Here is a 26,964-nt window from a genome sequence, read left to right on the forward strand (position 1 = left end):
GCTCTCACCACACACACAGGCAGCAGCTGGTCCCCAGGCTAAGGCGCTTCCCCCAGCCCAGCTGCAGAGGCAAGAGAGCACCAGTCCTGAGAGCACAGGGCACACTATGGCGAGCCCGAGCAGCTGCCTGGCCCAACCAGAGTCTTCCTCAAACCCCAGGTGAGTTGCTCAGACAGCCTGACTGCAAACAGCACCAGGGCTCAGACCAGCACTTCCCTCCACCCTTTGCCCAGACCAGGATTTCAACCCGGACCCCTAGCAAGGGGGTGCTGTGGCCCAGCTCCCTCCAAGCCCCTTGCAACGCTGGGAGCCTGGATCCCATTGCCAGCCCCTGGGCCTGGTGGAGAGATGGGATGGTTATCAAGCAGCCACACTGCTGGGGTACCCCTCGTGGGACCCCTCCCCACAGGGCCATCTGCAAAGGGGAGGGAAAGCTAACCCCTCCCTGTTTCATTCTCTCTGGACCCCCATTTCCAGGTCAAATTAACCCTGCGGAGCCCACTGATGCGTGGCTGGGAGTTCTGCAGGCCAGGAGCAGCAGGTCTCTCCTTGACCCTCCCATGCTGAGGAGCTGCCTGAAGCCCTGGCTGGGTGATGTGTCCAGCAGCCCCCAGGCACTGGTAGAAGTTATTAATCGCTGCATAGTCCCCCTGAGCAAGTGATCTGCAAGGCCGTGGTCCAGCAGGCCAGGAGAGAGACAGACAGGCCACGCTCCTTTGCTGTCTGCTTCTGATTCCGTCAGCTGTGGGGGATGGGAGGGCGATGGTTAACTGGCTTCTGTGTCCATGGGGCTGTTCCCCGAGGATGGAGGCTTCTCTGAGGGCTGTCCTGAAATTAAGCACAGGGTGAACCCCTGCCCCCCACCCCACCAGCAAAACATCTATCCTGCAGGACACTGCCCCAGTGTGGGAGCCGCTTGCTGCAAGAGGGGCATTGGAAAGGACTCAGACTGCCAATGCAGAAGGCTCCTGGCATACTGTGCCAGGCAGAGCTGGTGCAGGCTAAGCCTGGGTGCACCAAACTGCTGGGATGCGTGGCTGGCTCACAGATGCTGATGGTCTCCAAGGTACTGGAGGTGTCCCTCTTTCGCTGTCTGGACACTACATGTCCCAAGTAGAGGCACAATGCGCCAGTCAGGTGTCACTCTAGGATGCTGGGGGCCCAGTGGCAGCCACAGATACATCATAGGTGACGTGTGGCTGTATTAAATATATGCCACACCCCAACCTAGAGACGACCATGTCACAGTGCCGGGCAAAGGGCACCTAGCCCTTGTGCCCTGCCCCAGCGATGTCCAGCAGAGCTCAGGGGGCAGCCTCTATATGAGCAGCTGCCCCACCCCAGAGGTGGCCACATCTCAGTGCTGGGCCTGGGGCCACTATATTAACAGGTCCCAATGCCCCACCCCAGAGGTGACTGCATGGTGCCTTCTAGTGAAGAGTACCTAGCACCTGTATAAACAGCCGCTGTGCCCCACCCCAGACATGGCCGCATCTCAGTGCCAGGCAAGGGAGTCCTGTATAAACAGCTGCCGGGGAAGGCTATTTAGCAGGACTGGGGGGTATATCTGCCTTTCCCTGCAGGGCTCCCCACATTAACCCCCACTTGAATATTTGGGAGACTTTAACACCTCCTCCATGCACACACAGTCTTTGTTTTTCTTCGACTTTGCTCCAATTGTCCCCCCCCCCCCTTGCGTTGTTTATAGAGATAAGTGATGATGTCAGCATGGTTACTAGGTAACGCAGTGGGTAATTTGGGGATGAGTGGGCCGTTGCCATGGTTCATGTTCTCTGGTTGCCAAGGTTACCAGGCAGCTGCTGCCCCCCCCTCCACCTGCCCAGCCCTGCGAGGTGAGATTGTGGTGACTTGTCATGGATGCAGAAAGCAACACCGGTCATGGGGGGGCAGGGGGAGCAGCCAGCCCAGGCCTGGTTCCTTCCCCATGACGTGAGACACTTGAGCAGGGGCATCCCTGGTTATTGCAATTAATTCTCCTTCCTTGTCAGCGCCTGCATTCCCGGCTCATCTGAACATACTTAGTTCATCAGCTGATTCATGCCAGAAGTGCCGGCTATCAAGGCTCACGTGTATCCCCTCCCACAGCACACTGCCCTGCCTTGCCCCGTTTAGCTGTACCCCACACTGCCAGCCTGCTGTGCACCTCAGCTCAGTGCCCTGGACCCAGCTGCAGGGAGCAGCTCTCTGGGGGGACACAGCGCCAGCTCCTTGGGGCAGTATTCCAGGGGTGGAGCTCAGGCAGGGTAGCGGGTCGCAGCTCAGCAAGTTCAGAGCACGTGCATGGCCCAGCTGTTGGCCACCATCCTGCCAAAGCCTGCAGTGGCCCCAACATTGGGGGACAAGGCTGGCTGGACAGCCCTGATGCCTGTCCCGTGGCTGTCACCCCCCAAGGACACACACATACCCCGGATGCCGTATCGATAGGGAATCTCTGTGGGTCCCAGGAGTGAGGATTTTGGAGCTGAGGACAGCTGGCTACTCTGGTATCAGGCAGAGGCCTGGCAAGATCGTGACTCTTTAGGGCTAAGCTCGCATGTGCGGTGGAGCATTCCCCTGCAGGGATTCCCTAGGGCTGGTGGTTGGCGTGGTGAGGTGTCCACACCTCAGCCACAGGGCTGGTATCATAAGTGAGGCCTCGCTGAATAAACACCCCAGATGTACCACCCCAGAAGTTGCTGCATCTCAGCCCTGTGTGAGGGTTCTTCTTTAGTTGCCCCCCCCACCCAAAGTAGCTGAATCTCAGCGCTGAGCCCCTGTGCCTTCTGCATAAGCAACTGCTCCATGCCAGAGCCCCCTAACTCTGCCAGGGGGACACTGCAGGAGGCAGATCCCTTTCTCCTGAGCAGCAGCAGCTGAGTTGCAGCCTTGGGTGCTCTTCCGTTGCGCTGTCTCCCCATTCCCAGGTGATGAGTACATGGTCCTTTGTCCCCACCCTGCACCCTTCTGCCAGCTGCAAGCACTCCCTGTGCGCCATGGGGGTCACCCCTTCCCCAGTTCACCCCACCAGCACCCACCTCTCCTTTGCTGGTGCTGCTAGTTGGTTAACACCTGACCCTCAGCCCTATCACTGGAGCTGAACACTGAGGGGGACTCTGGAGTTAGGAGTCTTGCCCCCCCGCCCCCCCTTGGCTACCAGTCTCAGTGAAACAGGAGTTGTAAGTGTGTCGCTGATTGGTTCCCCATCACCACAGTTTCCAGGAGGGTGGCATGGCCTACAAGTCCCTTCCCCACTCTGTGCCTCAGTTTCCCTTTGGCCTTTCAGGCTGTTCCCTCTTTGAGGCACAGGCTGCGCTCAGATGGGGGCCTCCAGATGCTACTGTGATGCACATTCCAGTAAAGAGAGACATGCACCACTGCTGGGGGGGGGGGGGAGCAAGGCACACTGTGTCACCCCCCCTCAAGGTGGAACAAGGCCTGGGCAGGAGCGGGCCTGGGAACCTCACCTTGAGCCAAGCCCTTTGATTGCTGGATTTCTCCTGCCAACACTAGATTCCTTTGTTCATGAAGGGGAAGAAGCCTCCAGGGGCCACTGCCCCTCTGTGGGCTGGGCCCATTTGCCAGTCTGTGCCGGTTTTGGGGTACCACACTGCTTGGAACAGCCCCAGCTCCTTCGGATGCTGCCAGGCCCTGTTGTTTTTTTTAACCACACGCGGTCCCCGTGCTGCACTGGTTGCTGTGGCAACCAGCGATAACCCGGCAACAAAGCAAGGCAGGAGGATGGTGAGCCATGCAGGAAGATGCAGGGCAAGGGCGCCATGGTAACTGGCTATCCGTGCAGCTTTCTGGCTGGGGTGTATTTTCTCTTCCCGTGTAGGGTTGGGGGGGTGCATCTGAGGGGTTTACCTGCTCCTGAAACAGCAGGGACTGACAGGCTGCTTGTAGGCCATGTTTGTCTGGGCAGGTGTTGGGATCTTGGGTTAGGTGCTTCCTAGGGAGATATGTGTCTCCAGATGGAAGGCTGGAAAGATTAGATTAGCGGCGGGGTGGACAGCTACAGATTGGCTGGAAGGACGGGTGATGGATAGGTGGGGAGATGGACAGACGACGAGGTGGACAGATATGATGGGGGGGGAGGGGGAGACCCCCAAGACAGCGAGAGGCAGCAGGGAGATAAATAGCTTGGCTGATCTGAAAGGAGCCGGGAATGAGGCTTCCAGACAGCCTGTGTCTCGTCTGCACAGGGCCAGCCACTGAGACTGTTTGATTTGCAGCTGGATGTGTCCTTTGGCTGGCAGGAGAACCTGGCGGGAGGAGGGGAAGGAGCCAGCCCTGGTGGGATGTCTCCTGAACATGCACAAAGGAGCCCTGCGCCCCCCTCTGCCTGATCAATAGAGCTCAGTAGCTTCGTAATAATGTCAACCTGGCAATTAGCAAGGTTTAATTACACAGCCTGGGTGGGATCCTTGCCTGGTTCCCCACCCTCCACCCTGAGAGGGACAAGACAAGGTGCAACGAGGAGACAGGGCACTGGGATGCTGCAGCATCTGGCATCATCCCCGCATCCTGCGGTCCCCGTCTCCACCCAGCACAGGGCCAAGTAGCCGGGCTGGTGGCCTGGCAATGCCTCTGCCCTGCTCAGGGAGCACGAGAGCTGTATGGACAGGTGCCCTTTTTCTGATTGATTTCCTGGCAAAGTTGTGTGCCTGCTCACATCAGCTCCACGCGCCGCCCCCCCCCACCCCCCGCCACCCCGGGGCCCGTGTCTCATGTGGCACAGCGCCCAGAGGGAAGCTGTTCAGTCAGCGGGCAGCCCTGGGGCAACATGTGGTTCTGGTTGATCGGGGGAGTGGATGAAGCCAGTCCTCAGCTGCTGACGGTGCCGCTGCATTGAAGTTGTCGGACACAGTGAACGACTCGGGCCTCAGTTTCCCCAGCTGCACACTGGGGCTAAGACCACTGCCCCTCTGCTCCTGGCTGATTGTTAACTGGGCCTCAATCTCTCCTCAGAGGTGACGGCCAGTCACCTGGAAGGAGGGCCGAACTGCTGGGAGCATGGGCAGAAGGGGGTGGGCCAAGGCACAGGGCTGCTGGCCCCAGAACCAGGATGCCTGGGTTCCATTCATGCCTTCCCATGTCAATCCTGAGCCCCTGGTTGCTTCGCTGCCTACTCCCGGCACCTAACACCTCCGTTTGGGATCGATGTGCTCGGGATCAGGACCAGAGCCTCACGCTGTGGCCTCCAAACTTCCGAGGGTCTAGAGGCAACAGTTACCCCAGGGGCTTTGCTGGTGCTGTGGCTCCCCAGCTGCTGGCTGTGGGGTGTCTCTGCCCAGATCCCCTTTCTCCAGTCAGTCCCGGTCAGTGACCTGCTATTAGGGCCTCTGTCTTACACAAGTTGAAAACTCCTCACCTGGCACATTCTCATATGGCAGCATCCCTTGTCCAGCAGAACCATGGATGTTGCTGGACCAGAGAGCACCTGAGTCAGAGAGCTCCAGCTGCTTGGGGCAGAGCAGAGCCCTGTTGGTGGCAGGGAGCCCCACTGGCAGCCCCCAGACAGGGAACCAGGTTGGGAAGCCCCCACTATGGGCAGCACAGCCCTAGTCGGGAATCCCACCAGCAGCCCCACAGCAAGGAGCCAGCCCTGCAGCTGTAGGGACCCCAGCTGGAGTCAGGGGAGCCCCATACCCATGTGGAGGAGCCCTGCCGGAGTGGGCCTCCCCTCCAGGCAGCCTGGGTGCCTGGCCTCCCTTCAGCCAGCAAATCTGGTTCAGGACCCCTCAGGTCCCAAGAGTGCTGGAGGAAGGAAGTACAACCTGTACAGGCGACTCTCTCCTTCCCACCCTGCAGCAAAGGGATCTGATTTCTCACACTTGCTACCTAGTCTCAGCGAGGTCGCTGTGTTAGTCTGTAACGTCACAGAACAGACCCGTCGACCTGTAGCACTTTAAAGACTAACAAAATGATTTATTAGGTGATGAGCTTCCATGGGCCAGCCCCACTTCTTCAGATCACTTCTTCAGCAGGAGGAAGTGGGGCTGCCCCACAAAAGCTTGTCACAGAATAAATTATTTCGTTAGGCTTTAAAATGCTACAGGACCCCCAGTTTGACTTGCTACCTAGTCACCTTAGGCACTGAGGTGGGGGTTTAGCATTGCCCTGCGGTGCATGGGGAGTCTGCCTCCCCACCCAACCCCTCCTCTGCTGCAAGCTGCTGCTTTTTTTTAATATGATTACAGATGCTTTTACAGAAACCGTCCCAACCACCTGCTGAGTTAATCTTGTGGCTCTGCTTTAACCCTCCCCTTGTCACCTCGCTTTGCTCCACCAGGAAGTGGGGTGGAGGGGTGGGCAGGGGACACGTTCCCTTCCCACTTAGCACTGGACCCAAAGCCCCAGCACAGATCTAGCGGGTGGCTGGGCTGCAGGAGAAAAGGTGGGGTGGACACCAGTGGGGGGGGGGTGCGCTCCCCTTGCAGTCGGTGATGGACCCCCCGAATCTGGCGGGAAGTGGGGAGGGGGGGCATTGACACTGGTTTTGGGTGTGTCAGCAGTGCTCCCTCTAATTTTTTTTTCTATCCCTGGGCAGAATAAATTTTCTGATGTGCACCAAGGCATGTTCTGATGTGCACCACCAATAGAAACACATGCTGCTAATCAGCTGGGCAGCACCTGTGTCTCTCCTGGGCAGCTGCCCAAGTGCTGAGCTTACAGGAAACACTGGGTGTCAGTGGTTTCTGCTGGAAATGCCTCCTTTCCCCATCAGCTTGGGCCCACCAAGGCCAGGCCAGCTCAGGAACAGCCTCTTGAGTCTTTCCTCTCTAGGTGACCAGAACTGATCCAGCTCCAGACAGCGGGGACTAGCTGGCTGGGGGAGGGGGTGAGGGAATGGGAGATGGGGCCTTGTCCCTCCAGGGAGTTCTGGCTTTGATCCAGCCTCAGGGCAGGGGACTGGATGCCTCAAGAAAACTGGGCACAGGGCTCTGGTTCCCTAGACTGCCAGTTCAGATTCTGATTGTTTGATGGAGCTCAGGTAACTGGACAGGGACAGGTCCTTGGCTGGCAGCCACCACAAGGCCTGAGCTGATCACAAACCAATTTCTGCTTGGGACCCTAGGTGGGACCCTCCAGGGCAGAGTGTCATGGTTGGTTCCCGCCCCCCCCCACACCCCCACGCCAACCCTGGCACACTGAGTGCAGGAAATGGAGGCTGGTTAACCCAATAAAAGACTGCTAGGCCCAGAGATAAAAAAGTTTTCCTGATTTCAGTTTTCCCTGAAGTCAATCAGGAGCTGCCACCACCAAGTGAACAAAATTTCCTTTCTGGGAAAGAAATCACTTGCAATCTTTTCACTGAGGGCAAACCCTCCAACTTCCTTTTCCTGAGAAGTTGGAAAGCAAAAAAAATTAGAGCGCTCCACAAAATTACGCAGGGAGCTGTGAGCTCTCTGGCAACGTGTCTGCAGTCAGGCATGTAGTTTTAAGCCCCTGTAATACACAAAGACACAACCAGTACTTGTTAACAAAGAAAATGCACTTTTATCCTTAAAACAAGACTATTTTTGCAAGCATTGTAAGTGGCTTGATGTTGAAAGCCATAAATTAAAGCAAAACACAGGGATTTTTCCCTGGGTCAGATTCTTGGTTACAGGAGAGAACAAAAGGAACAAATAACCAGCTCAGGCATAATTTCCAAACCCCCGATAAAAACAATGAACCTTACTTTTCCCTACTCACACTTATTGATGAGCCCAGGAGATCTGTTCTGTTCTTCCCTCTTTTCTCTGTTTCTCTGATTTCCTCACAAAGGAAGGGTGGTGGTGGTGAGTCTGTTTCAGGTGTGAATTTTCCCCCTAGCTCCTGTTGACTCTTTTCCACTTTCTCCCCAAGCCTCCTCCTTCAGCGGCAGGCTAGCTTAACCCTTTCCTAGCTCTCCAGGTAAGTTTAGGCTTTCCTTTACAACTCCCATTCATAACAGCAGGACTCTGATGGGGTATGAAAACTATCCCTTTGCCATGAAGTCCTGGCTCTCCAGAGTCACTAAATAAAGAGGAGAGACTCAGGCCTCCTGAGATCCCATTCCTGGCTGGGGAAGGGGTGTGTTATAGCTGATTGGCCTTCTGGGTGCTCAACTGCATTCTGACCTGCTGGGTGACCTTGGGTAAGTTACAATCACTTCTTGTGCCTTGGTTTGATGGGATAAAACTCCCTCTCAAAGATGGACTCATGCCTTCAGCAGGGTGGTCTCATTGTTGTGGGTGGGGTCTGGCCACTGAATGGTTCCATTTATAGGGGGGTGCTTGCTCTTTGAGCACCAGGGGGCTGCCTGGATACTACCTCAGTGTCTCCCCCTTCTCTTCCCCTTGCAGATGAACCGGCCCATCCAGGTGAAGCCAGCAGACAGCGAAAGTAGAGGAGGTACCCGCCAGGCATGGGGAGGGAGCAGGGCTGCCTTGGGACCCTAGCTAACCCTGGTTAAACCCCCACCAGAACAAAGGGATGATTTCCTGTCACGACAGACACTCCCTCTTCCTCCATTGACCCTGGCCTCTCAAACAGTCTCTGAGTAGCAAAGTTGGGAGTATGGAGGGGGGAGGAGGATCCCTGAATACCCCCTTTACCACCCTGCTCTCCTGGGACATCAGGTCAATACTGGGCAGGGCGAACAGTGCTCCTGGCAGTTACCGGGGTGGGGGTGTGCGTGTGTGAACCGATAGCTCAGCCAGGGTCTAGGGAGACAGACAGACCAATCAGCATTCCCGTATTTAAGGAGACAGACAGACAGACGGAGCAGGATCTGGAGGGACAGAGTTACGGACAGGCAGACAGGTCAGCAGCCTAGGCCTCAGGGACGGGCCTGGCTCGCTTCTCAGTGCTGCCTCTTCCCTGCCAGAAGACCGGAAGCTGTTTGTGGGGATGCTGGGCAAGCAGCAGACGGACGAGGATGTCAGGAAAATGTTCGAGCCCTTTGGGAACATCGACGAGTGCACAGTGCTGCGTGGGCCAGATGGCACTAGCAAAGGTGAGCGCCACTCCAGGGCCTCTGCCGCGGGCGCTGCCCTGATGGCCAAGGGGGAGTGCTGGGGGCAAGGTGGGGACACAGTAGGGGGCGCTGTGCTGCACAGAGCAGGGGGCATATAGCAGGGGGCGCTGTGCTGCAGGGGGTGGGGACACAGCAGGGGGCGCTGTGCTGCAGGGAAGATGCAGCTTAGCCGCCAGCTGCCCATTTCTCCCATGCAATCCCACTGCCATCACCCCTGGGCCCTGGAGCTGCCCCAGATGATGCTCCCTGGCTGCACACCCATCCATGCTGCCCTCATGACCCAGGCAGGCCTCACTGGGCCTGCCCCACAGCCAGTGTCACCTCCCAGACCTGCTGCTCACCTGCCACCCTGCCTGCTGCACAGCTAGGCCCTGCTCCAGGGCAAAGAGGGTGCACAGGGCCAAGCACACAGGAGTCAGAGGGGTCCTGCCAGCCCTGGGGACCTAACAGAACTAGCAGGGGAGGGGTTTGCGTGTGGCTAGAGGGAAACGGCAGGGCACATGCGTATGGGTGCAACCAACTGGCGGGGAGGGAGGACTCTGAGTATGTGTGCACCGGGTGTGTCTGTGCGCTCAGGGTGCCCTTTGGGGTTTCTGTGTGCGCTCAGGCCCTGCCCCAGTGCCCCCCAGTGGGACTGACTCTCTCTCCCCAACCCCAGGCTGTGCCTTTGTGAAGTTCCAGGCCCACGCCGAGGCTCAGGCTGCCATCAACACATTGCACGGCAGCCGGACGTTGCCGGTAAGGTCTGGCTGGGCACACTGGCACCCAGGGGCGGGCAGAGAGGGGGAGATTCCTGTCATGACGCTCAGTGGGAGCTCAGCATTAGACCCAGCTCCCTGTCCACACTCCCTCATGTCCCATGGCAGGCACTGGACGCTCACCGACCTCACTGGGTTCCCCAGGCACTCCCAGTGTCACTTCAGGCTTGGATCCAGCCCTCTCTGAGTGCTTCCCACTCTACCGCCCCAAGTGTCGAACGATGCTGGGCCTGTCTGCGAGGACGGGGCCAGGCTCTCAGCACCATCCTGGGAATGCACAGGGCCCATCTATCCTGCAGCTGGGAGTCAGCCTGAGCCTGCGTGCTGCCAGCCGGGTGGCAGTTGTGGCCTCAGCAGAGAAGCAGGCTCCTGTGGCCTGAGCTCGGAGCCAGGGGGCTGGGTGAGCTCAAGAACCTTAACCACCAGCCCAGCGTGCCAGCTGCAGTCCAGCTAGGGTGAGCCTGTCTGCCTAGGCTGGCAGTCCCTGCTTGGGCCTTTGCTGCTCCACCACCCCCATCCCTTAGGGACTCCAAGGGGCTTAGGCTGCATGGGCCCATAGGGCCTTCATACCTCCAGGCCTCCCATCCTGGCTGCAACCTCAGCTGGGCACCAGCTGGGCCGAACAGGCAGCGAGCATGCAGGGCTGGGTCCAGTGGGGCAGTAGGACCCTGTTTCTGTCCAAGGCCCTCTGAGATAAGCAGCGGCAAATTCAGCTCTTTGCAACCCACCCCCGACCCGCCCCCCCCAACCCAACCCAACTCACCTGGAAAGGACCAGGCTCAGCGCCAGGGCAGGGGGCAAGGATGTTGCCCGAGGCTCTGCTGCCCCCAGATGGACCGAGCTCACTACTGCAGCCTCGAGAGTAATTTTTTTCCTGAGAAAAACGTTTTTTTAGTTGGAAGAACGCCAGTGGGGCAGGGGGGAGGCAATGCTATTGCCAGGGTAACGGATGAGCTGGGAGCAATTTCCCGATGTGGGAAAACGACGGTTGGGAAGAATCGGAACATGCGGCTGCCTCGTTCATGCGGTGAAAACCCGGCCCAGACTCTGCATCGAGGCGGCTGTGGAGTTTGTGGTGGGAGCGTGCCAGAGTGAGCAGGGAATTCATCGATAAACGTGCCACTGCTGGAACAACACATCTCGACTGCCCTGAAAGGACCATCCCTTCGTCTCCTGAGCAGAATGTGCCACTTCTCCCCTTTTCACCCCGAGTCGGGGTGGGGACACTTGTTCAGACTCTCACAATTATTGGCCGCCTGGGCAGCTCATGTCCTGCCTCGCCACTTGTCACCCTGGCCCTGCTCATGTGTAGACTCCACAGCCCTTTGCAAAGGAGGATAGGATCATTAGCCCCATTCAACAGGTGGGGGGACTGAGGCATGGAGACAGGGCAGCAGCTCAACCAAGCCCACTGAGCGTTGGTGACAGGAAGAGGTTCTGGTTTCTGGAGTCGGAGGCTGGTGCTCTACCCAGTAGGTCCCAGCACCCGAGGTGGGGTGGGATCAACCCCCAGGCATGGGGTGGGGGCTGGAGCAGGTACCTGACACAGGAGGGGAAGCCTGGCCCCCTCTGTGCTCCCCAGGAGGCTGCCAGGTGTGGTGGCTGCAGAAGGCAGGCGGGGGGTGCAGAGCGGACCAGACAGGCACCGGTGTGCCACCTGGCTGGCTGAGGCAGTTGTGGGGCGGGGCCCAGACAGGGCTGGATCAGGACATGATGCTCTGCATGTCTCATTAGACCCCCTGGCGTGGGTTCCTTTCCCAGGGTGCCTCCTCCAGCCTGGTGGTGAAGTTTGCCGACACGGAAAAGGAGCGAGGCCTGCGCCGGATGCAGCAGGTGGCCAACCAGCTGGGCATGTTCAGCCCCATTGCCCTGCAGTTCGGGGCCTACAGCGCCTACACCCAAGCAGTAAGGGACTCCCCACCGGCCGCAGGCGCTGGGCTCGCAGCGGGGGGGGGGAGGTCAGGACTGAAGGGCTCGAGCTGAAGGAGGGACACCGGGGAGGTGTGGGTTGGGCTAGAGGGGCACCGGCAGAGCTGCAGAGGAGCCTGGGGTGGGCTGTGGGTCAAGATTGAAGGGCAGTGGCAGAGCTGCAGGCTGGGGGGGGGACAGCGGGTCTGGGCTGAGGGCACCAGCAGAGCTGGGGGTCTGGGACAGCAGGGTTGTGTCCACCTGTCCTTGCAGAGAGGCCTTGCCCCGCATCCCAGCAGCAAACGCCCCCCGATCTCGCCCACCCTGTCTCTCTCTCTCTCTCTCTCCCCACCACAGCTAATGCAGCAGCAGGCAGCCCTGGTCGCTGCGCACTCCGCCTACCTCAACCCCATGGCCACCATGGCCGCCGTCCAGATGCAGCAGATGGCAACGATCAACCCCAACGGCATCATTGCCACGCCCCTCACACCCCTCACCCCCTCCTCAGGTAGGGCTGGCGCGGGCCAGGTGCCAGGGAGCAGCCGGCACCAAGGAAAGCCTGCGGGGTGGGGCTGGGCCCCGGGCGGGGGAAGACCCCCCCCCCAGCACCCCACTGCAGAAGGGGAGGGGCAGGGCGAGCTGGGAGCTGGCCCCCAGCCAGGGGGGTTGGGGGGGGTGAGGGCCCCGTCCCAGCCTTGCCGCTCCTCCCCCCACCGCCCCATCTCGCTGCAGGTACCAGCACACCCCCCGCCATCGCCGCCACACCTGTGTCAGCCATCCCAGCCACGCTCAGCGTCAACGGCTACAGCCCCGTCCCCGCACAGACCACGGGCCAGCCGGCCTCCGAGGCCATCTACACCAACGGGGTCCACCCGTACCCAGGTACCTGTCCTGCCCCAGCTGCGTCCCTGCCCCCCCAGCTCAGCTGGGAGCCGGGCGCTCAAACAGGGGGCTCCCCAGGTAACTCCCCATCTATCCCCACAGCTCAGAGCCCGGCCGCTCCCGTGGACCCCTTGCAGCAGGCATATGCCGGGATGCAGCATTACACAGGTCTGGCATCCGCCCCCGGGCTAGTGGGCGGCTGGAGGGGCCAGGGTGGGGGAGGGGGCTGGAAGGGTCCCAGGTTGGGGGAGGGGCTGGAAGGGGCCCAGGGCAGGGGAGGGGGCTGAGAGGCTGGAAGGGGCCCAGGGCGGGGGAGGGGGCTGAAAGGTGCCCAGGATGGGGGAGGGGGCTGGGGGGGCTGGAAGGGGCCCAGGGTGGGGGAGGGGGCAGAGGGGTTGGAAGGGGCCCAGGATGGGGGAGGGGGCTGAGGGGCTGGAAGGGGCCCAGGGTGGGGAACAGGGTGGAGGCGCTGGAGGGGGCTCAGGGCGGGGGAGGGGGCTGGAAGGGGCCCAGGGCAGGTGAGGGGGCTGAGGGGCTGGAAGGGGCCAGGCGAGGGAGGTGCAGGTGGGGGAGGCAAAACATGGTCACCTGTTGGGATATCTTGGGCACTGGCATCAGGTCTCACCCATGCCCAGGTATGGCAGTGCCCGCCTCAGTGCCCAGGGCCATGGGGGGCAGTGGGAAGTTTGTGGGACTGAGGCTGTGGGGAGAGAGACCTGGGAGAGATGAGGAGAGTGGGCAGCAGTGGAGGAAGGGTCCTGACTCAGTGATGAGCCCAGGGCACCAAAGGCCTGGGTTCACACCCCTCCCTTGGGGGCGCGTAGGCTCCGCCTGCCGGGTCGCTCAGACTCTCCTTTGCTCCACGCCAGCCGCCTACCCCACTGCCTATGGGCTGGTGAGCCCGGCCTTCCCCCAGCAGCCAACCATCCTCACGCAGCAGCCACCCCCCCAACAGCAGCAACGGGAAGGTAAGTTGCCCAGGGGGGAGATGTAGGGCCACTCCCCCTCTAATGCCCCCTGACAATTCCCCCAAAACATCATCCCCCAGGCCCTCGGCACTGCCAGAATGGGGGCCGGAACGAGAGGCTCTAGAGTGGTCTAGAACATGGAGAAGTCCAGAGCGTGGGGGTGGCGGTCTAGAGTGGTGGGGGGGGTCCAGAGCAGGTAGGTCAAGGTTATGGGGGGTCCAGAGTGAGAGGACATAGAGTTGTTTGGAACAGGGAGTTCAAAGCAGGGGATATGGAACAGACTCCAGAATTGGGGTGTGGGTCCAGAATGCAGGATATAGAGGAGTCCAGGACAGAAGGTCCAGCATGCCCAGTGTAGGGGGCTCTACAATGGGGGTCCCAGTGTTGAGTATCTAGAACACGATGGATCTAGAACGGGGCCCTGCCATGGGGATCTAGTTCCGGGCCACTGCACGGAAGGATTTAAAAGACCTCAGGGCATGGAGTGTCCTACGCACCTGTCCACTCTCTCTTGCCACCTCCCCGCAGGTCCCGAGGGCTGTAACATCTTCATTTACCACCTGCCCCAGGAGTTCACTGACTCTGAGATCCTGCAGATGTTCCTCCCCTTCGGGAACGTCATCTCTGCCAAAGTCTTTGTGGATCGGGCAACCAATCAGAGCAAATGTTTCGGTAAGGCCAGCCAATGGGATCTCCCAGCTGTGTGGCGAGCCACAGTCCTGCCCTCTGAGCAGCAGAGGGCCAACCTCCCAGGGAAAGGATTGTTGCAACCCCTAGTGTAGACAGAGCCTGCCACAGAGCCTAACGCCAAGCTGGCTTCCCCAGTGGATCTGCCCAGACCAAGGCTCTTAGGGCTGCTGTCACCCACAGTGGCTTGCACTAGGATCCTCAGGTACCCTCTATGTGCCTCCAATAGATACCCTCAGGTGTGAACCTTAGGGAGCAGATCCCAGCCCCCATGGGTGGGAGGGCTGATCATACCATTACCCTGGATGCAGAGCTGCCCACCCTGAGCCAGGCACCCCCAGGACACTTAGGGGTGGTTTAATAGCAGCCTTCAACTTCCTGAAGGGGAGCTCTAAAGAGGAGGGTGAGAAACTGTTCTCAGTGGTGTCAGATGGCAGAACAAGGAGCCATGGCCTGAAGTTACAGAGGGAGAGGAATAGGCTGGATATTAGGAAAAACTGCTTCACCAGCGGGGTGGTAGAGCACTGGAATGGGTTACCTGGGGAGGTGGTGGAATCTCCATCCCTGGAGGTTTTTAAGTCTCAGCTTGACAAGGTACTGGCTGGGATGACTTAGTTGGGGTTGGTCCTGCTTGAAGCAGGGGGCTGGATGCAATGACCACCTGAGGTCCCTTCCAGCCCTGGGTTTCTAGGATTCTAGCGGTAGCAAAGAGCTGGATGAGTCTCCCAGCACCACTCAGCCTTCTTTCCCTCTCTCTGCCCCTCTCCTGCTGCCTTCTCCCCACCTCCCTGGTTCCGGCTCCCCCTCCCTGGCCTCCTCCCTAGGGTTCGTAAGTTTCGACAATCCCGCCAGCGCCCAGGCCGCCATCCAGGCCATGAACGGCTTCCAGATCGGCATGAAGCGCCTGAAAGTGCAGCTCAAGCGACCAAAAGATGCCAACCGGCCGTACTGAGGCCCCAGGTGGGTGTCTCCCATGCACGGGGGGACCCCCCAAATATAGACGGGAGGTGCAGCAGGTTGGGCTGGGCAGCTGCAGAGTAATGGCAGTGCAGGGCTGAGGCCCTTGCTGTGCTGCCTCCCACTGGACAGAACCCTCCCCCAGGATAGTGTCTCCATGAGGACCCCAGACCAGGCATCTCTGCACTCAGGGACTACAACCCTGGGGCCCGTTGGCCACAAGAGGGTGACAGCCCCCAGCCCTGGGCAGGAGGGAACCGAGGGCACCGGAAAATCCAATCAGGAATTTCCCAGTTTGATTTCAAAACAGGAAGATGTCAGTGACATTTTTGTGATTTTCCCTCTCCAGAGGCGCACGCCTGGGCACAGGGATACATGCGTGCACAAGGGCACACAGAGATACACACACACAAAGGGGCACAGAGAGATACACACACAAAGGGGCACACAGAGATACACATATGCACAAGGGCACACAGGTAAACACGCACAGCGATGCAAACACACACACGTATGCACACCAATATACACACTTGGGCACATCGATACACATACACAAGGGCACACTGAGATAAGCACATGGGCGCGCGCGCACACACACACACACACACACACAGGGGCGCACAATGATACACTACATCCAACCACACAGAGCCATACACACGTACGGGCACACCCAGCTATATATGTGCACATGGACACACACAGATACACAAAACTTGTGGGCACCCATGGATACACACCTGAGCACACAGATGCATGATGGCGCATATGTGTACACATCCGGACACCCAGATATGCACATGGACACACACAGAGGCACATGGTCACCCACAAATACAGGCCCAGGCATACAGATAGTGGGTACATGCATGCACATGGTTGTACACAGCTATGTGGTGGGTATACACACATTCACATGGGCTCACACATATACACACACACAGAGGTATAGCCACATGCATACACACAGAAGGACGTGAGAATGGCCTGACTGGGTGAGCCCAAAGGTCCAGCTAACCTAGTGTCCCTTCTGCCAACAGTGGTTAATGCTGGGCACTTCAAAGGGCCTGAGCAGAACAGACACAGGCAAGTGCACACTGGCATACACTAAAAGGCACACACATATTACATATATAAGCACCCACCCACCGACCCACACACACACACACACACGTGACCTTAGGGACACACCCCTGCCTACCTACGCACAGCCACACCCCTATGCTTGTACCCACAGTTGCATGCAGGTTTGCCCACACGCAGACAGACGCACACGCAAGGTGTCTGAGTAGGTCTGCCGGCGCTCTGGGGAGATGGGCCATGGGGCAACGTGGAATTTGGGCACAACTCACATTTTTCTTGCAAACGTTCCGCACCGATTCCCATTCAGCAGGAGACCCGCGAGCCAGCCACTTTCACAAGTCCATCCCTGGCCTGTTTATCGCACCGTTCAACTCAGGAGCCTCTCCAGCTCCCCCACCCCAGAAACACAGGGCAGAACTACATGCCCACGGACACGGGAGCTTGTTATTTTGCAGCTGAGTAATGGCTCATGGCACAGTCACAGGCTCCATGGAGCCCACAGCCTAAATCTCCAGGGCGGTAAATGAGCCTGAAGCCTTTTATAGAGAAGCCACATCACAAGGAATTCCCAGCAGATCAAAATAACCGTTCTGAGACCCACACACGCCGTTCCCACCCACAAGTAGCGCAGTCTAGTTTCATAGCTGTAGCACACGTAGCCTGACAGTATCCCCACGCCCCCGGCTATCTCAGAGATCCGTGTAACAATTTCACCCTGTATTTTAAGAAAGAAGAACATAACCTCCCGCTAGCAGTTCTTTCCGGCTGTGCTGCACAGAGCCCTGTCTCAGCCAGGTGAAGACCCCCAGCGCGGCGTAGCGTGGGGCAAGGGCGGGGGAGGTCCTGTGTGTGTGTGTGTGTGTGTGTGTGTTGTGGCACGTGACCGTACCCTGCTTTTGTTCTGATCTGTGTTCTCCGTGCGCGGTTTCACGGGGGGCCTTTCTCGTTCTGCATCGGTTTGGATTTTGGTTTTGCTTTTTCGGTTTGGTTTTGCTTGTTCATTTGTTTCGTGGTGTCGTTTGTCATTGAACTGAGTTTCTTTTTTGCACATAAAAGAGACAGAAGGTCCTCACAGCTGCCATCTCGCTCTGCTGGCGGTGGGTGGCGGGGGGGGGCGCGGTGGCAGGCTCCATTTCTTTAAGGATTTGCTGTAAGCTGTATTGCATGAGCTCTTAGAACCCGGCCAAGATCGGGGCACCTCATGCCAAGCACTGCACAGACACCCATGGAGAGCAGGGCCCCATCATGCCAGGTGCTGCATGGAACCCGGCTGCGCTCAGGTCCCCATTGGGCTGAGTGCTGCACAGATACAATGAAGGACAGGTCCTGTTCCAAAGAGCTCACAGGCTAAACCAGAGGAGGGAGCAGACGACAGCCCATGGGCCACCTGCAGGCTGGCAGACCCTTCCGTCACGCTTCCACTGGGACAGCCTTGCTGGGAGGAGTAGCGTGGCAGGCAGGGGAGGGGCTAGCCTCCGGCCCCTCCCCTGCCATCCCCTGCAGCCACACTCAGCTCCCCAGCATGTAATGCTCCAGGCAGCGTAGTGCCATTCTGACCAGGTCATGCGCTTGGGGGTGACTGGGGGCACTGGGTGAGGTGTGGGAGTCCCAGGGGCAGTCAAGAGACAAAGAGGAGGGGTGGGAGGCAGCGAGAAGGTGGAGAATCCTGGAGGACATTCAGCAGGCGGGTGGGATTGGATGGGGGCAGGGATCGCAAGGCTTTAGAGTCAGGGAATGGTGGGGGTGGGGTAGGTAGGAGCCAGGCCACACCTGGCTGTTTGGGGCGGCACAGGCTCCCCCAGCCTTGCCTACAGTTTCCATACCCGACAAACCTTGCCCCATCGCTGGGCTTAAATAAATGAAGAGTTGGGGGAGGGGGGCAGACTTATTGGCTCCATTGTGCAAATGAGACTCAGCGTGACAAAGTGACATGGCCCGGTCACACAGGAAAGCTGTGGCAGAGGAAGGACCTTAGCGCAGGGTTTCCGCGTCCATCTCCACGAGCCCATCCTTGGCTGCCTGATGCCTAGGGCCTACTGCAGGCCCTGCGCACTCGCAGCACCAGGCTGGGGGGTGGGCCCAGGAGGGACTCGGGGTGCTGGATTTCGTGGCGCACCATGCCGAAGGGGTTCGCTAAGTCAACATTTACAGCCAGGCTCAGCCAGCCGGCTCCTCCGGCAGCGCTGCCGTGCCTCAGGCTGGGCCCTTGTGTCTGGACATGCCTCAGGCTTTCCGACGTGTGGGGCAGGGCCTGAGCGGCTGGCTGGGGAGCCCAGGGCAGGCTGGCGTACAGGCGTGGACCCGTAAGGGTGCGAAGCCACAGCAGGTGGTGCAGCTGAGGGGCACCAGCAGAGCTGGGGTGGGGAGGGGAGCTCAGGTCTGGGTAATAGGGGCGGAGGATGCTGTGGGTCTGGACTGAGGCATAGGGGGCAGCGGCATGCCACACCTCACAGAGCAGGTGGGGGGGGGGCGCTGTGTGTCAGGTGTGGAGGCACAGGTAGCGCTGTGGGGGAGGGGGCGCTCAGGGCTGGGCTAGCAGGGAGATGTGGGGCACTGGTGGAGCTGTGGGGGGAGGGGTGCTCAGAGCTGGGCTAGCAGGAGATTATGGGGCACTGGTGGAGCTGTGGGGGGAGGGGTGCTCAGAGCTGGGCTATCAGGGAGATATGGGGCACTGGTGGAGCTGTGGGGGGAGGGGTGCTCAGAGCTGGGCTAGCAGGGAGATATGGGGCACTAGTGGAGCTGTGGGGGAGGGGCGCTCAGGGCTGGGCTAGCAGGAGATATGGGGCACTGGCGGAGCTGTGGGGGAGGGGCGCTCAGGGCTGGGCTAGCAGGGAGATGTGGGGCACTGGTGGAGCTGTGGGGGAGGGTGCTCAGAGCTGGGCTAGCAGGGAGATATGGGGCACTGGTGGAGCTGTGGGGGAGGGGCGCGCAGGGCGGGGCTAGCAGGGAGATATGGGGCACTGGTGGAGCTGTGGGGGGAGGGGGTGCTCAGAGCTGGGCTAGCAGGGAGATATGGGGCACTGGTGGAGCTGTGGGGGGGGGGGTGCTCAGAGCTGGGCTAGCAGGGAGATATGGGGGCACTGGTGGAGCTGTGGGGGAGGGGCGCTCAGGGCGGGGCTAGCAGGGAGATATGGGGCACTGGCGGAGCTGTGGGGGCGGGGGGGGGGGGGGGGGGGGGGGTGTGCTCAGGGCTGGGCCACCGGGGAGATGTTGGAGCAGGGATATGGGGCACTGGCAGATTCAGCTCAGCCCCTTCCAAAGGCCTCCCTTCCCCACAGTCCTGCCAGCTGACTCTGGGCGCAGGAGCCACATTCGGCGCCCGGTGCTCCGACCCTGTGCCAGCCAGGGCCGGACCTCCACTGCTGGGAGTCCATGGGGGCTGATTCTGCTGCCAAAGGGGCTGATTAGGCCACCAATGGGCCCACAGTGTCCCTCCCCACTCAGGCTCCATGCCACTGGCCATAGCTTGGCCTCAGTGACCTGCCACCAGCCAGCAGGCTCACCCCCAGCCCAAGCCCCCCGCACACCCCCAGCCATCTCTCCCAGGGCTGTACCCTGATGCCATGGGCTGCCGTTCTCGCTCTCTCAGCCCACCCACGCTGCAGGGGTCACAGGGAGCAGGGCCCAGGGCATGGACAGGCTGTCATGAGAGCCCTGCAGCCCTCACCCACCCAGGGCCGTGACAAGCCAGCCAGCTGGCAGGCAACACACCCATGGCGGGAGGGCCCCATTCCCTGTCAGCCACATCTCTCTAGTGTCTCATTCCCGGCGCTTCCTTGGTCTCCTTTGTGGGGAAAAGGCCTAAGATGCGGAGGCAGGCAGGGAAGGGGGGTTGCGGGGGGGGGGGGGGGGGGGGGGGGGGGGGGGGGGCTCACAGGATCCTGCTCCCATAAGTTTCACCTGCCCTCCACAATGGGCATCCCCATCACCCACCCAGCCCCTCAGGCCTGGTGCCAGCTGGAAGGCCGGGCGGAAGGGGCAGACCAGCAGGTTAGACTGGGCAAGGCGGTTGGAAGGTCAGCAAGGATGGACCAAGGAGACACTGATGCTCCCTGCGGCACCTGGTAAGCCATGTGTCCAGGCACCCTCTTCTCCCTAGCTGCAGGTGGGAGCTGTGAGGCTAGGTACCTCCCCACTTGAGAAGGCAGCAGCCTCTCGCTGAGCTGGCGGCCCATGGACGTGTCCCCGCTGCGCTGGGAGAGCTGCCTCCTAAAATGCCTGGTTCCCTGGGCTTAGCGTCCGTACTGTGGCTACAGACCAGGCACCACCCAGCCAGAGGGAGAGGCAGCCCCAAACCCATCCAAATGCTTTCTGGCTAGCCAATGGGCAGGAGAGGAAACTGAGGCACAAAGCTGCTCAGGACACTCCCTCCTCCCCCCCCCCCCCCCCCACCCCCCCACCCCGCCACACACACAGACACAGCCGCTGGCTGGCGAAGCAGCCAGTGAGGCTGAGAGTCCAAGTACAGGGAAAACCGCCCCCTAACACTGAGCCCTGGCCTGCTGGCCAGCCAGGCCTTTGCCAGGCTCCCAAAAACAGGCCTCTCACACTCAGGGCAGGAGCTCAACATGCCACCATTCCCCGCGGCGGCTGTGGGCCATCCCTGTGCCCGGTGGGGTGGGGGAGATGGCATGGCACCAACCCTCTTGTCTCTTTTACTGTGTCAGAAACAAGGTCATCCCCCCCACACACACACACACCGCACGCAACTGCCTCCCTGGTCTTATTTCCAACCCAGTAAATCCCCATTCCCATTGTCTTTCTTTGCTGCTTTAACTCCCATCTCCCCTGCACCCACCCACCAGGGTCCCCATCATATCTTGAGCCGACTTGTTGCTAGTCATCACTCTGCTGTCGCACGAGCCATCGCCCCCCCGCCCCAAGGTGCAGCCGATGGCCTGACCGACACGTCTCTATCTCATTAGCCCTGCTGTTCCGCTCGCTGTGGTGCGTCTGCTCCCCACGTCGCTGTGAGCAGGCCTTGCAGCTGGCGCTGTGGTGTAGCGCTGGTTGGCTGAGCCGTGAGGGTGTGTTTTTCTTACAGCTGTGCTCAGGGGACAGTAGTGTTCATGGGGGCTAGCCCCCCCCCCCCCCCCCCCCCCGAGCCAAAAGTCTTTTTTAAAACCCAGTACCGGGTGTAAGGCCTCTGGCACGCCGGCGCGCCCTCCTCCGGGCTTTGGCTGGGCTGAGTGTTGTCCCCCAGCCACGCCCCACCTCTTAGCCCAGTTTCGTGGTTGTGCTGGTCACTGGGTCCGTGCTTGTGTCATGGTGGCTTCTCGTCTGGTTTAGTCCTTGACCTGGGGGGTGGGGGGTTGCGTGTGTGTTTTGTGGGTATCCCTCTCAGCAGGTCTGCTGGCTCCGCCTTTGTAGCGCAATTCCCAACACAGCAGCACAGCCCGGGGCGACCCAGCCCTGAACCTGCCGCCACCTTCCCCTCGCCCAGGCTGCTAGCTGCTGGCAAGGGAATTGCTGTGTGCAAGGCAGACGACCCCTGGGGCAGGACACAGCAGTTGTTTATACAGCATTCATGTGTTCACTGGTAGCATGCAGCCACCTCTGGGTTGGCCGTGAGAGCTGTTGCTCTAAAGATCAGCCCCTTCCCCCACCTCACCACCAGCATGCCCCCTGCCCCCCGCCCCACACACACACAGTATTAAAATGCAGCCACCTCTGCTGTGGGCCACAGGGGCTGCTTCGCTACGGAACAGGAACGCTGCACAACGGTTAGCGAGGGTGGTGCAAAAACCATCTCAGCACTATGTGACATGAGCATCAAACGAGACTCATGCTCAGTGCCATGCCCTGAGCAGCATGGGCAGGGGGGGAGTGTCAGACCATCTGCATTCTATCCCCAGCTGGGGACGGGCAGTGGGGTCTAGCGGTCAGAGCAAGAGGCCAGGGTGGAGGCTGCGAGTCAGGGCACCGGGGGGGAGGGAGCTGTCCCCAGCTCAGGGTGGCAGTGGTGGGCTTTAGTGTGGTCTCTCATCAGCCTGCCAATAACGCCGCTCTCTGGGTGTCATGCCTCTTCCGCCCCCCCCCACCACCCTCTCTGTCAGAGAGGGGTTGGGGGGGGGGCCCAACCACCTCAGCAGGCAGGCTCATCCTTTAAGATTAGCGGGGTGGGGGTTAACCATCAAACAGAGCTGGGGAGAGACACCCCCCCTGTTGCCTGGGCTAGGCTGCACCCACCCCCACCCCTTTACCAGCATGTCCTCACAGTGGGGGGGTCTGTAAGCCCCAGAGACCCACAATAGTTCCACGCCAGACGTGCGTTTAACACCCTACTCCACCCCTGCCGTAGCTGTGCCTGGGAACAGTGCCCCCAGCATGCTGCAGGTTCAGGGCAGCTTCACCCCCCCACACACACCTCCCCCAGCAGAGACCTTCTGGTGCAGGGCCATAAGGGGCAGGCAGGAGGTGGCAGTCCCCACCAGCCGCCACATAGTGCACAGCCACACCCCTACGTGCCCTGTTTGGTAGTCACAGCTCTGCCCCCGCCCCCGGTCCTGTCTAATTAACCACCAGCTCCCCAAAGTAATTCTGCTCCCTCTGACCCACCACACCCTGCTCCCCCTTTGCCTGTCCATCCCTGGCAGGGAGTCAGTGCCAGCTCCTGCCCCGCTTGACAGCCCTGCTCAACGAGTGGCCTGATTGGCTGTTCCTTAGCAACCAGATGTACCCAGGGAGCATCCACTCCTGTTTCAGTGGTGGTGGGGGCGGTGGCTGTGTCTGGGAATTCAACCAGCTAATGGGACTAAATGGCAGGGGGACAGTAGCAGCGGAGGGCTGCTGGGTTTGCTCTGGTCCATGGTATAGCTGTGAGCAGGGTGTGGCGTCACCAAGGCCACAGGAGCTGCAAGCCAGAGAGCCACTGCCTGGCACAACTCCTGCCCTGATGCGCTGAGGCTGTCTCCCAGTGAGCTCATGCGGCTGTGCTGGGGAATCTGCTTTTAGTCCCCTTCAAAGGGCTGTGACCCACCCCCGCAGGCCACCCCATAGCTGAATGAGGCCAGTGCTGTGGTAGGAGGCTGAGGGGGGTTATTTGGCTATGGGTGGGGGGTCCATGGGCTGGAGGGGGCCTGGTGTGAGCTGCAGCAGGAGTAGCTGCCAAGCTGCAGGGCAGGAGCCAGTATTCCCTAGCTGTGCCCAGGCCCATGGTTCCTGGCCCATCAGCACCCCACTTCTCACTGCATGGGGCAACACCATGCGACAACAGGGCCGAGCTATCTGGTCCCACACCCCACCAGCCCTGCAAACCCTGGGACGCCAGAAGAGCCTGTTCCTGCGCAGTGGGCAGCAGCCTCGGGGCCTGGGCCGATGGCAGAGGGGGACCAGAGGAGAATGCCTGGAGTTCAACTGCAATAGTCAACTAGCGGCAGACGTGGCCAATGCCCTCAGCACTGCTACTGCCCCTCAGTACCGACCTGCAGCCCTCCCCGGACCCAGCCCTGGGCTGACCCCTCTTCCGCCCAGCCTAGCTGCTGCCCCTCACTCCTGACCTGCAGCCCTCCCTGGACCCAGCCCTGGGCTGACCCCTCTTCTGCCCAGCAGCCGTCTCCTGCTTCCTGCCCAGCTCAGCTGCTGCCCCTCACTCCTGACCTGCAGCCCCCGCCCCCCCCCCCCACTGATAACCCAACAGGTTTTGGTGCCTTTCATGCCCAAACAGCAGCATCTTCCAACCCAGCCATAACCTCTCCCCAACCCCAGGCTCTGCTGGTGCCCCACACCTCACCCCTGGCCCCCCCACCACCTTAGGGGAGGGATAGCTCAGGGTTTGAGCATTGGCCTGCTAAAGCCAGGGTTGTGAGTTCAATCCTTGAGAAGGCCGGTCAGGGATGGTGCTTGGTCCTGCCACCAGGGCAGGGGACTGGACTAGTTGACCTCCCAAGGTCCTGTCCAATTCTAGATGTGTATCTCCAATTTATTTCTTATTACTTCCTGCTGCACCACACACAAAGGCCCATCCCCACCCCTTGCAGCTGGTCAACAGGCAACCCTGCAGCCTGCCTAAACTGCACCTTCTCTGGGGCATGATGAGGGGTGGGGGGGGGAAATCAAACAGGCTGGTGCCCTCTGCATGTCCCCACCTGCTCATCACATGTTGGCCGGGGCCACCTTTAATTCTTCCTCTCTCTTCTTGCCCCTCCACCCCCAGGTCTGGAGCTCGATGAAGGAGGGAGCCCCTGGATTGCCCCCACCTGCCACACCACCCCCTTCTCTCACCCATTGCAGCTCATCCTTAGCCTGTGCCTAGGCGCCACAGCACCGTGCCCAACCACCCAACCCTCCAGCTGGGAGCGATTCTACAACACGCAGAACCCAGGGGCCTGAGCAGCGGAACCGAGTGCACCTGCCCCACCCATTAGCCCTGGGCTACACCTAGCCCCACCAGCAGCCTGCAGCTTGGGGGAGGCTGCAATGGGGGGCAGGTGATGGGAGGAGTGGGCATTTGTCTGTGATCCCAGCCTTGCCTCATCAACACCCCTGGGAGTTGGGGGCAGGGAGACCCGACCCCCCCCATCTCCCAGCAGTAGCCCAGGCAGAGCCTGCTCCAGGGGGAAGGGGGAGAGAAAGGCCCATCTGGGAGGCAATTAATCACCCATCACAGGGGTCCGTCCTCAGAGCTTTCTTCTCACCAAACAGGACCAAAACCAGCTTCGAGGACCTGTGGCCTTTGGGAGGGTGAGGGGAGGCAGCCAGCCTGGGGCAGCAGCCATGGCCCAGGCCGGGCAGGGATGTGGGGAGGAGCAGAACCAGCCCTGGGCTCCTTAGGCCAGAGCTGGCTGCCTCTGATTGCAGGGGGAGCAGGAGACTGGCCAGGGGGGCACCGGTACGTTGTCGTCCACTCCAGCCAGGAGCCTGCCCCACCAATCTGGTTAGTCCTGGACGACCCTGTCCCACCGGGGGCAGGAATCCGTGCGTGCGAGCGAGCGAGAATGCAGCCTCCTCCTGCAGCCTGGAGCCTCTGCCCTGCACAGCCGGGGGGCTCGGAGCCTCTGCAGGTGCTTGTTGCTACCACAGCACTGAGGAAGGCATCACAGCTGGACTGGCTGAGGCTCACAGGCTGGGGGAGGAAAGGTCACCCCCCCACCCCCACCCCCACCCATGCAGCATCAACCCATGGGCAGGGGGGAGAGGGCAGCAGCTAGTGTGGGGGGCTGGGACATAGCATGGCTGGGATACGTCCCCTGCCCCCAGCACCTGCAGGGGCGATGCCCCACATCCCCCCTCCGCCGCCTCCTACCATTCCAACCAGGGAGTTTCAGACAATTCTAAGGCTCCAACGCTCCATGCACAATCAGTCCCATCACAGCCCGGCACAGACAGAGCCCCTGCCCGGATTTCTGGGCCGCGGCTGCTGCTTTGTTTCCACCCCCTTCTGCTGCCATGTGGATTTTCTCCTCCTTTATGGATACAAAGTTGCTGTTTTCCAACCTGGCCCAGCCCGAGACACTGCTCCCCCTTCCCTCTGCTGCCGAGAGCCTAGGCATCCTTTGCCTAGTGGAAGGCAAAAGAACTTGCTGGGCGCCATTGGGGGTGACAGACGGAAGGACACAGCCCCAAGAACCCCCACATGGCTGCTGGGAGGGAGCCCTGAGCCTGCGAGCAGTTACACTTGGGAGCAGTACATGAAAAGTGACATGGTAACTGCTCATGCTCCCACACGAGATCAGGACCCCGGTGCATCAGGCACTGCCCAGACAGAGCAGCCGAGAGCAACACCCTCAGGGGTTTGGGCACTGCCCTGAAACAAACGAATGGAGATCAGCCAGTGAGCAACAGTCCCTTCCTGGAAGGCTTTATGATCTAACAAAAAAATGGGAAGGGAAACTGAGGCACAGAGCAGGGCCATGACTTGCTCATAGTTGGGCTAAGCCCAGGCATTCTGACTCTCAGTCCAGCCTCCAACCCTGGGTCACGCTCTCCTCAAAGCAGGCCCTGCTGGAAAATTACCGCAGCCAAGCTTCCACTGCTGCTGCTCCTCTTTGCTCACAGATCCCCGATAGAAATCACTGGGCCTTAGTTTTTCCGCTCCAGGCCCTCCCGCTCCGGCAAGTGTAAAATAGCATGAGACTCCACATGCTGAACCTCTTCTCACCCTGACCATGCTGACACCAACCGATACCACATGAAAGAGAAAAAGAAAAAAAACGATGTTTACAGTCTCCTGCTAATCCAGTAATTGTAAATAATTTCTTTGAGATTAGCTGCAATCCAAAAGGATTCAAGTTGCTGCCATTTTCTCCTCTCCAATTTTAGAGAATTTTAATGGTTTTTCTCTTTTCTTTCCTTTTTATTTGGGGGAGGGTGGTGGGAAGGGGGTTTATTACCAGGTACTTTTGTTTAGAGGGGGGAAATATGAACTTTTAGTGGGGGGGAGAAAAGAGAAGTTGAAGTCTATGTTTCAGACGATATCGATGCTTAACTTATTTGTTATTTATTGCCATTTACTTTAAATAATTTAATTTTTTTCTGTCTAAATAAAAAGTTTAAAAAAAATCCAAGCCCCATGTGGCTGGGGGTTTAGTGTTATTAGCAGTTTTAAGAAAAAAAAAAAAAAAAAGACTCAGCCAAAGGCTCCACCAAGTCTCTGGAGCACCAGAACCTGAGTAACAGCACTTGGTGCTCCAGCGTTCCTGGCACTGAGTAACAGAGACTGGGGCCTTCTCATGCCAGATACTGTCCAGCTACAGAGTGCAACAGTTGCTATCCC

The 26,964-nt window shown here is 59.8% G+C and overlaps 1 protein-coding gene across 3 annotated transcripts in view; it reads left to right on the plus strand.

Annotated features, from left to right (window-relative positions):
• The window catches only part of LOC142003955 (CUGBP Elav-like family member 3-A), a 48,738-nt gene extending 22,208 nt beyond the window's left edge, over positions 1-26,530 (plus strand). The window contains exons 3-13 of one of the 3 annotated variants that reach the window (XR_012642909.1): positions 8,331-8,379; positions 8,855-8,983; positions 9,663-9,742; positions 11,524-11,667; positions 12,028-12,178; positions 12,403-12,720; positions 13,422-13,520; positions 14,049-14,192; positions 15,032-15,167; positions 16,978-17,045; positions 24,406-26,530. Coding sequence is in view for 2 of the 3 variants with exons in the window: in XM_074981348.1 (XP_074837449.1) it covers positions 8,331-8,379; positions 8,855-8,983; positions 9,663-9,742; positions 11,524-11,667; positions 12,028-12,178; positions 12,403-12,720; positions 13,422-13,520; positions 14,049-14,192; positions 15,032-15,159 (1,242 nt within the window). In the remaining variant the exon portion in view is untranslated. The remainder of the gene's footprint in view (positions 1-8,330; positions 8,380-8,854; positions 8,984-9,662; positions 9,743-11,523; positions 11,668-12,027; positions 12,179-12,402; positions 12,721-13,421; positions 13,521-14,048; positions 14,193-15,031; positions 15,168-16,977; positions 17,046-24,405) is intronic. The other 2 variants (XM_074981349.1, XM_074981348.1) reach the window with 2 other exon arrangements.
• The last annotated feature ends 434 nt before the right edge of the window (positions 26,531-26,964 follow it).

This window comes from Carettochelys insculpta, chromosome 30 (assembly GCF_033958435.1).
Source record: "Carettochelys insculpta isolate YL-2023 chromosome 30, ASM3395843v1, whole genome shotgun sequence".
Taxonomy (NCBI): Eukaryota; Metazoa; Chordata; order Testudines; family Carettochelyidae; genus Carettochelys; species Carettochelys insculpta.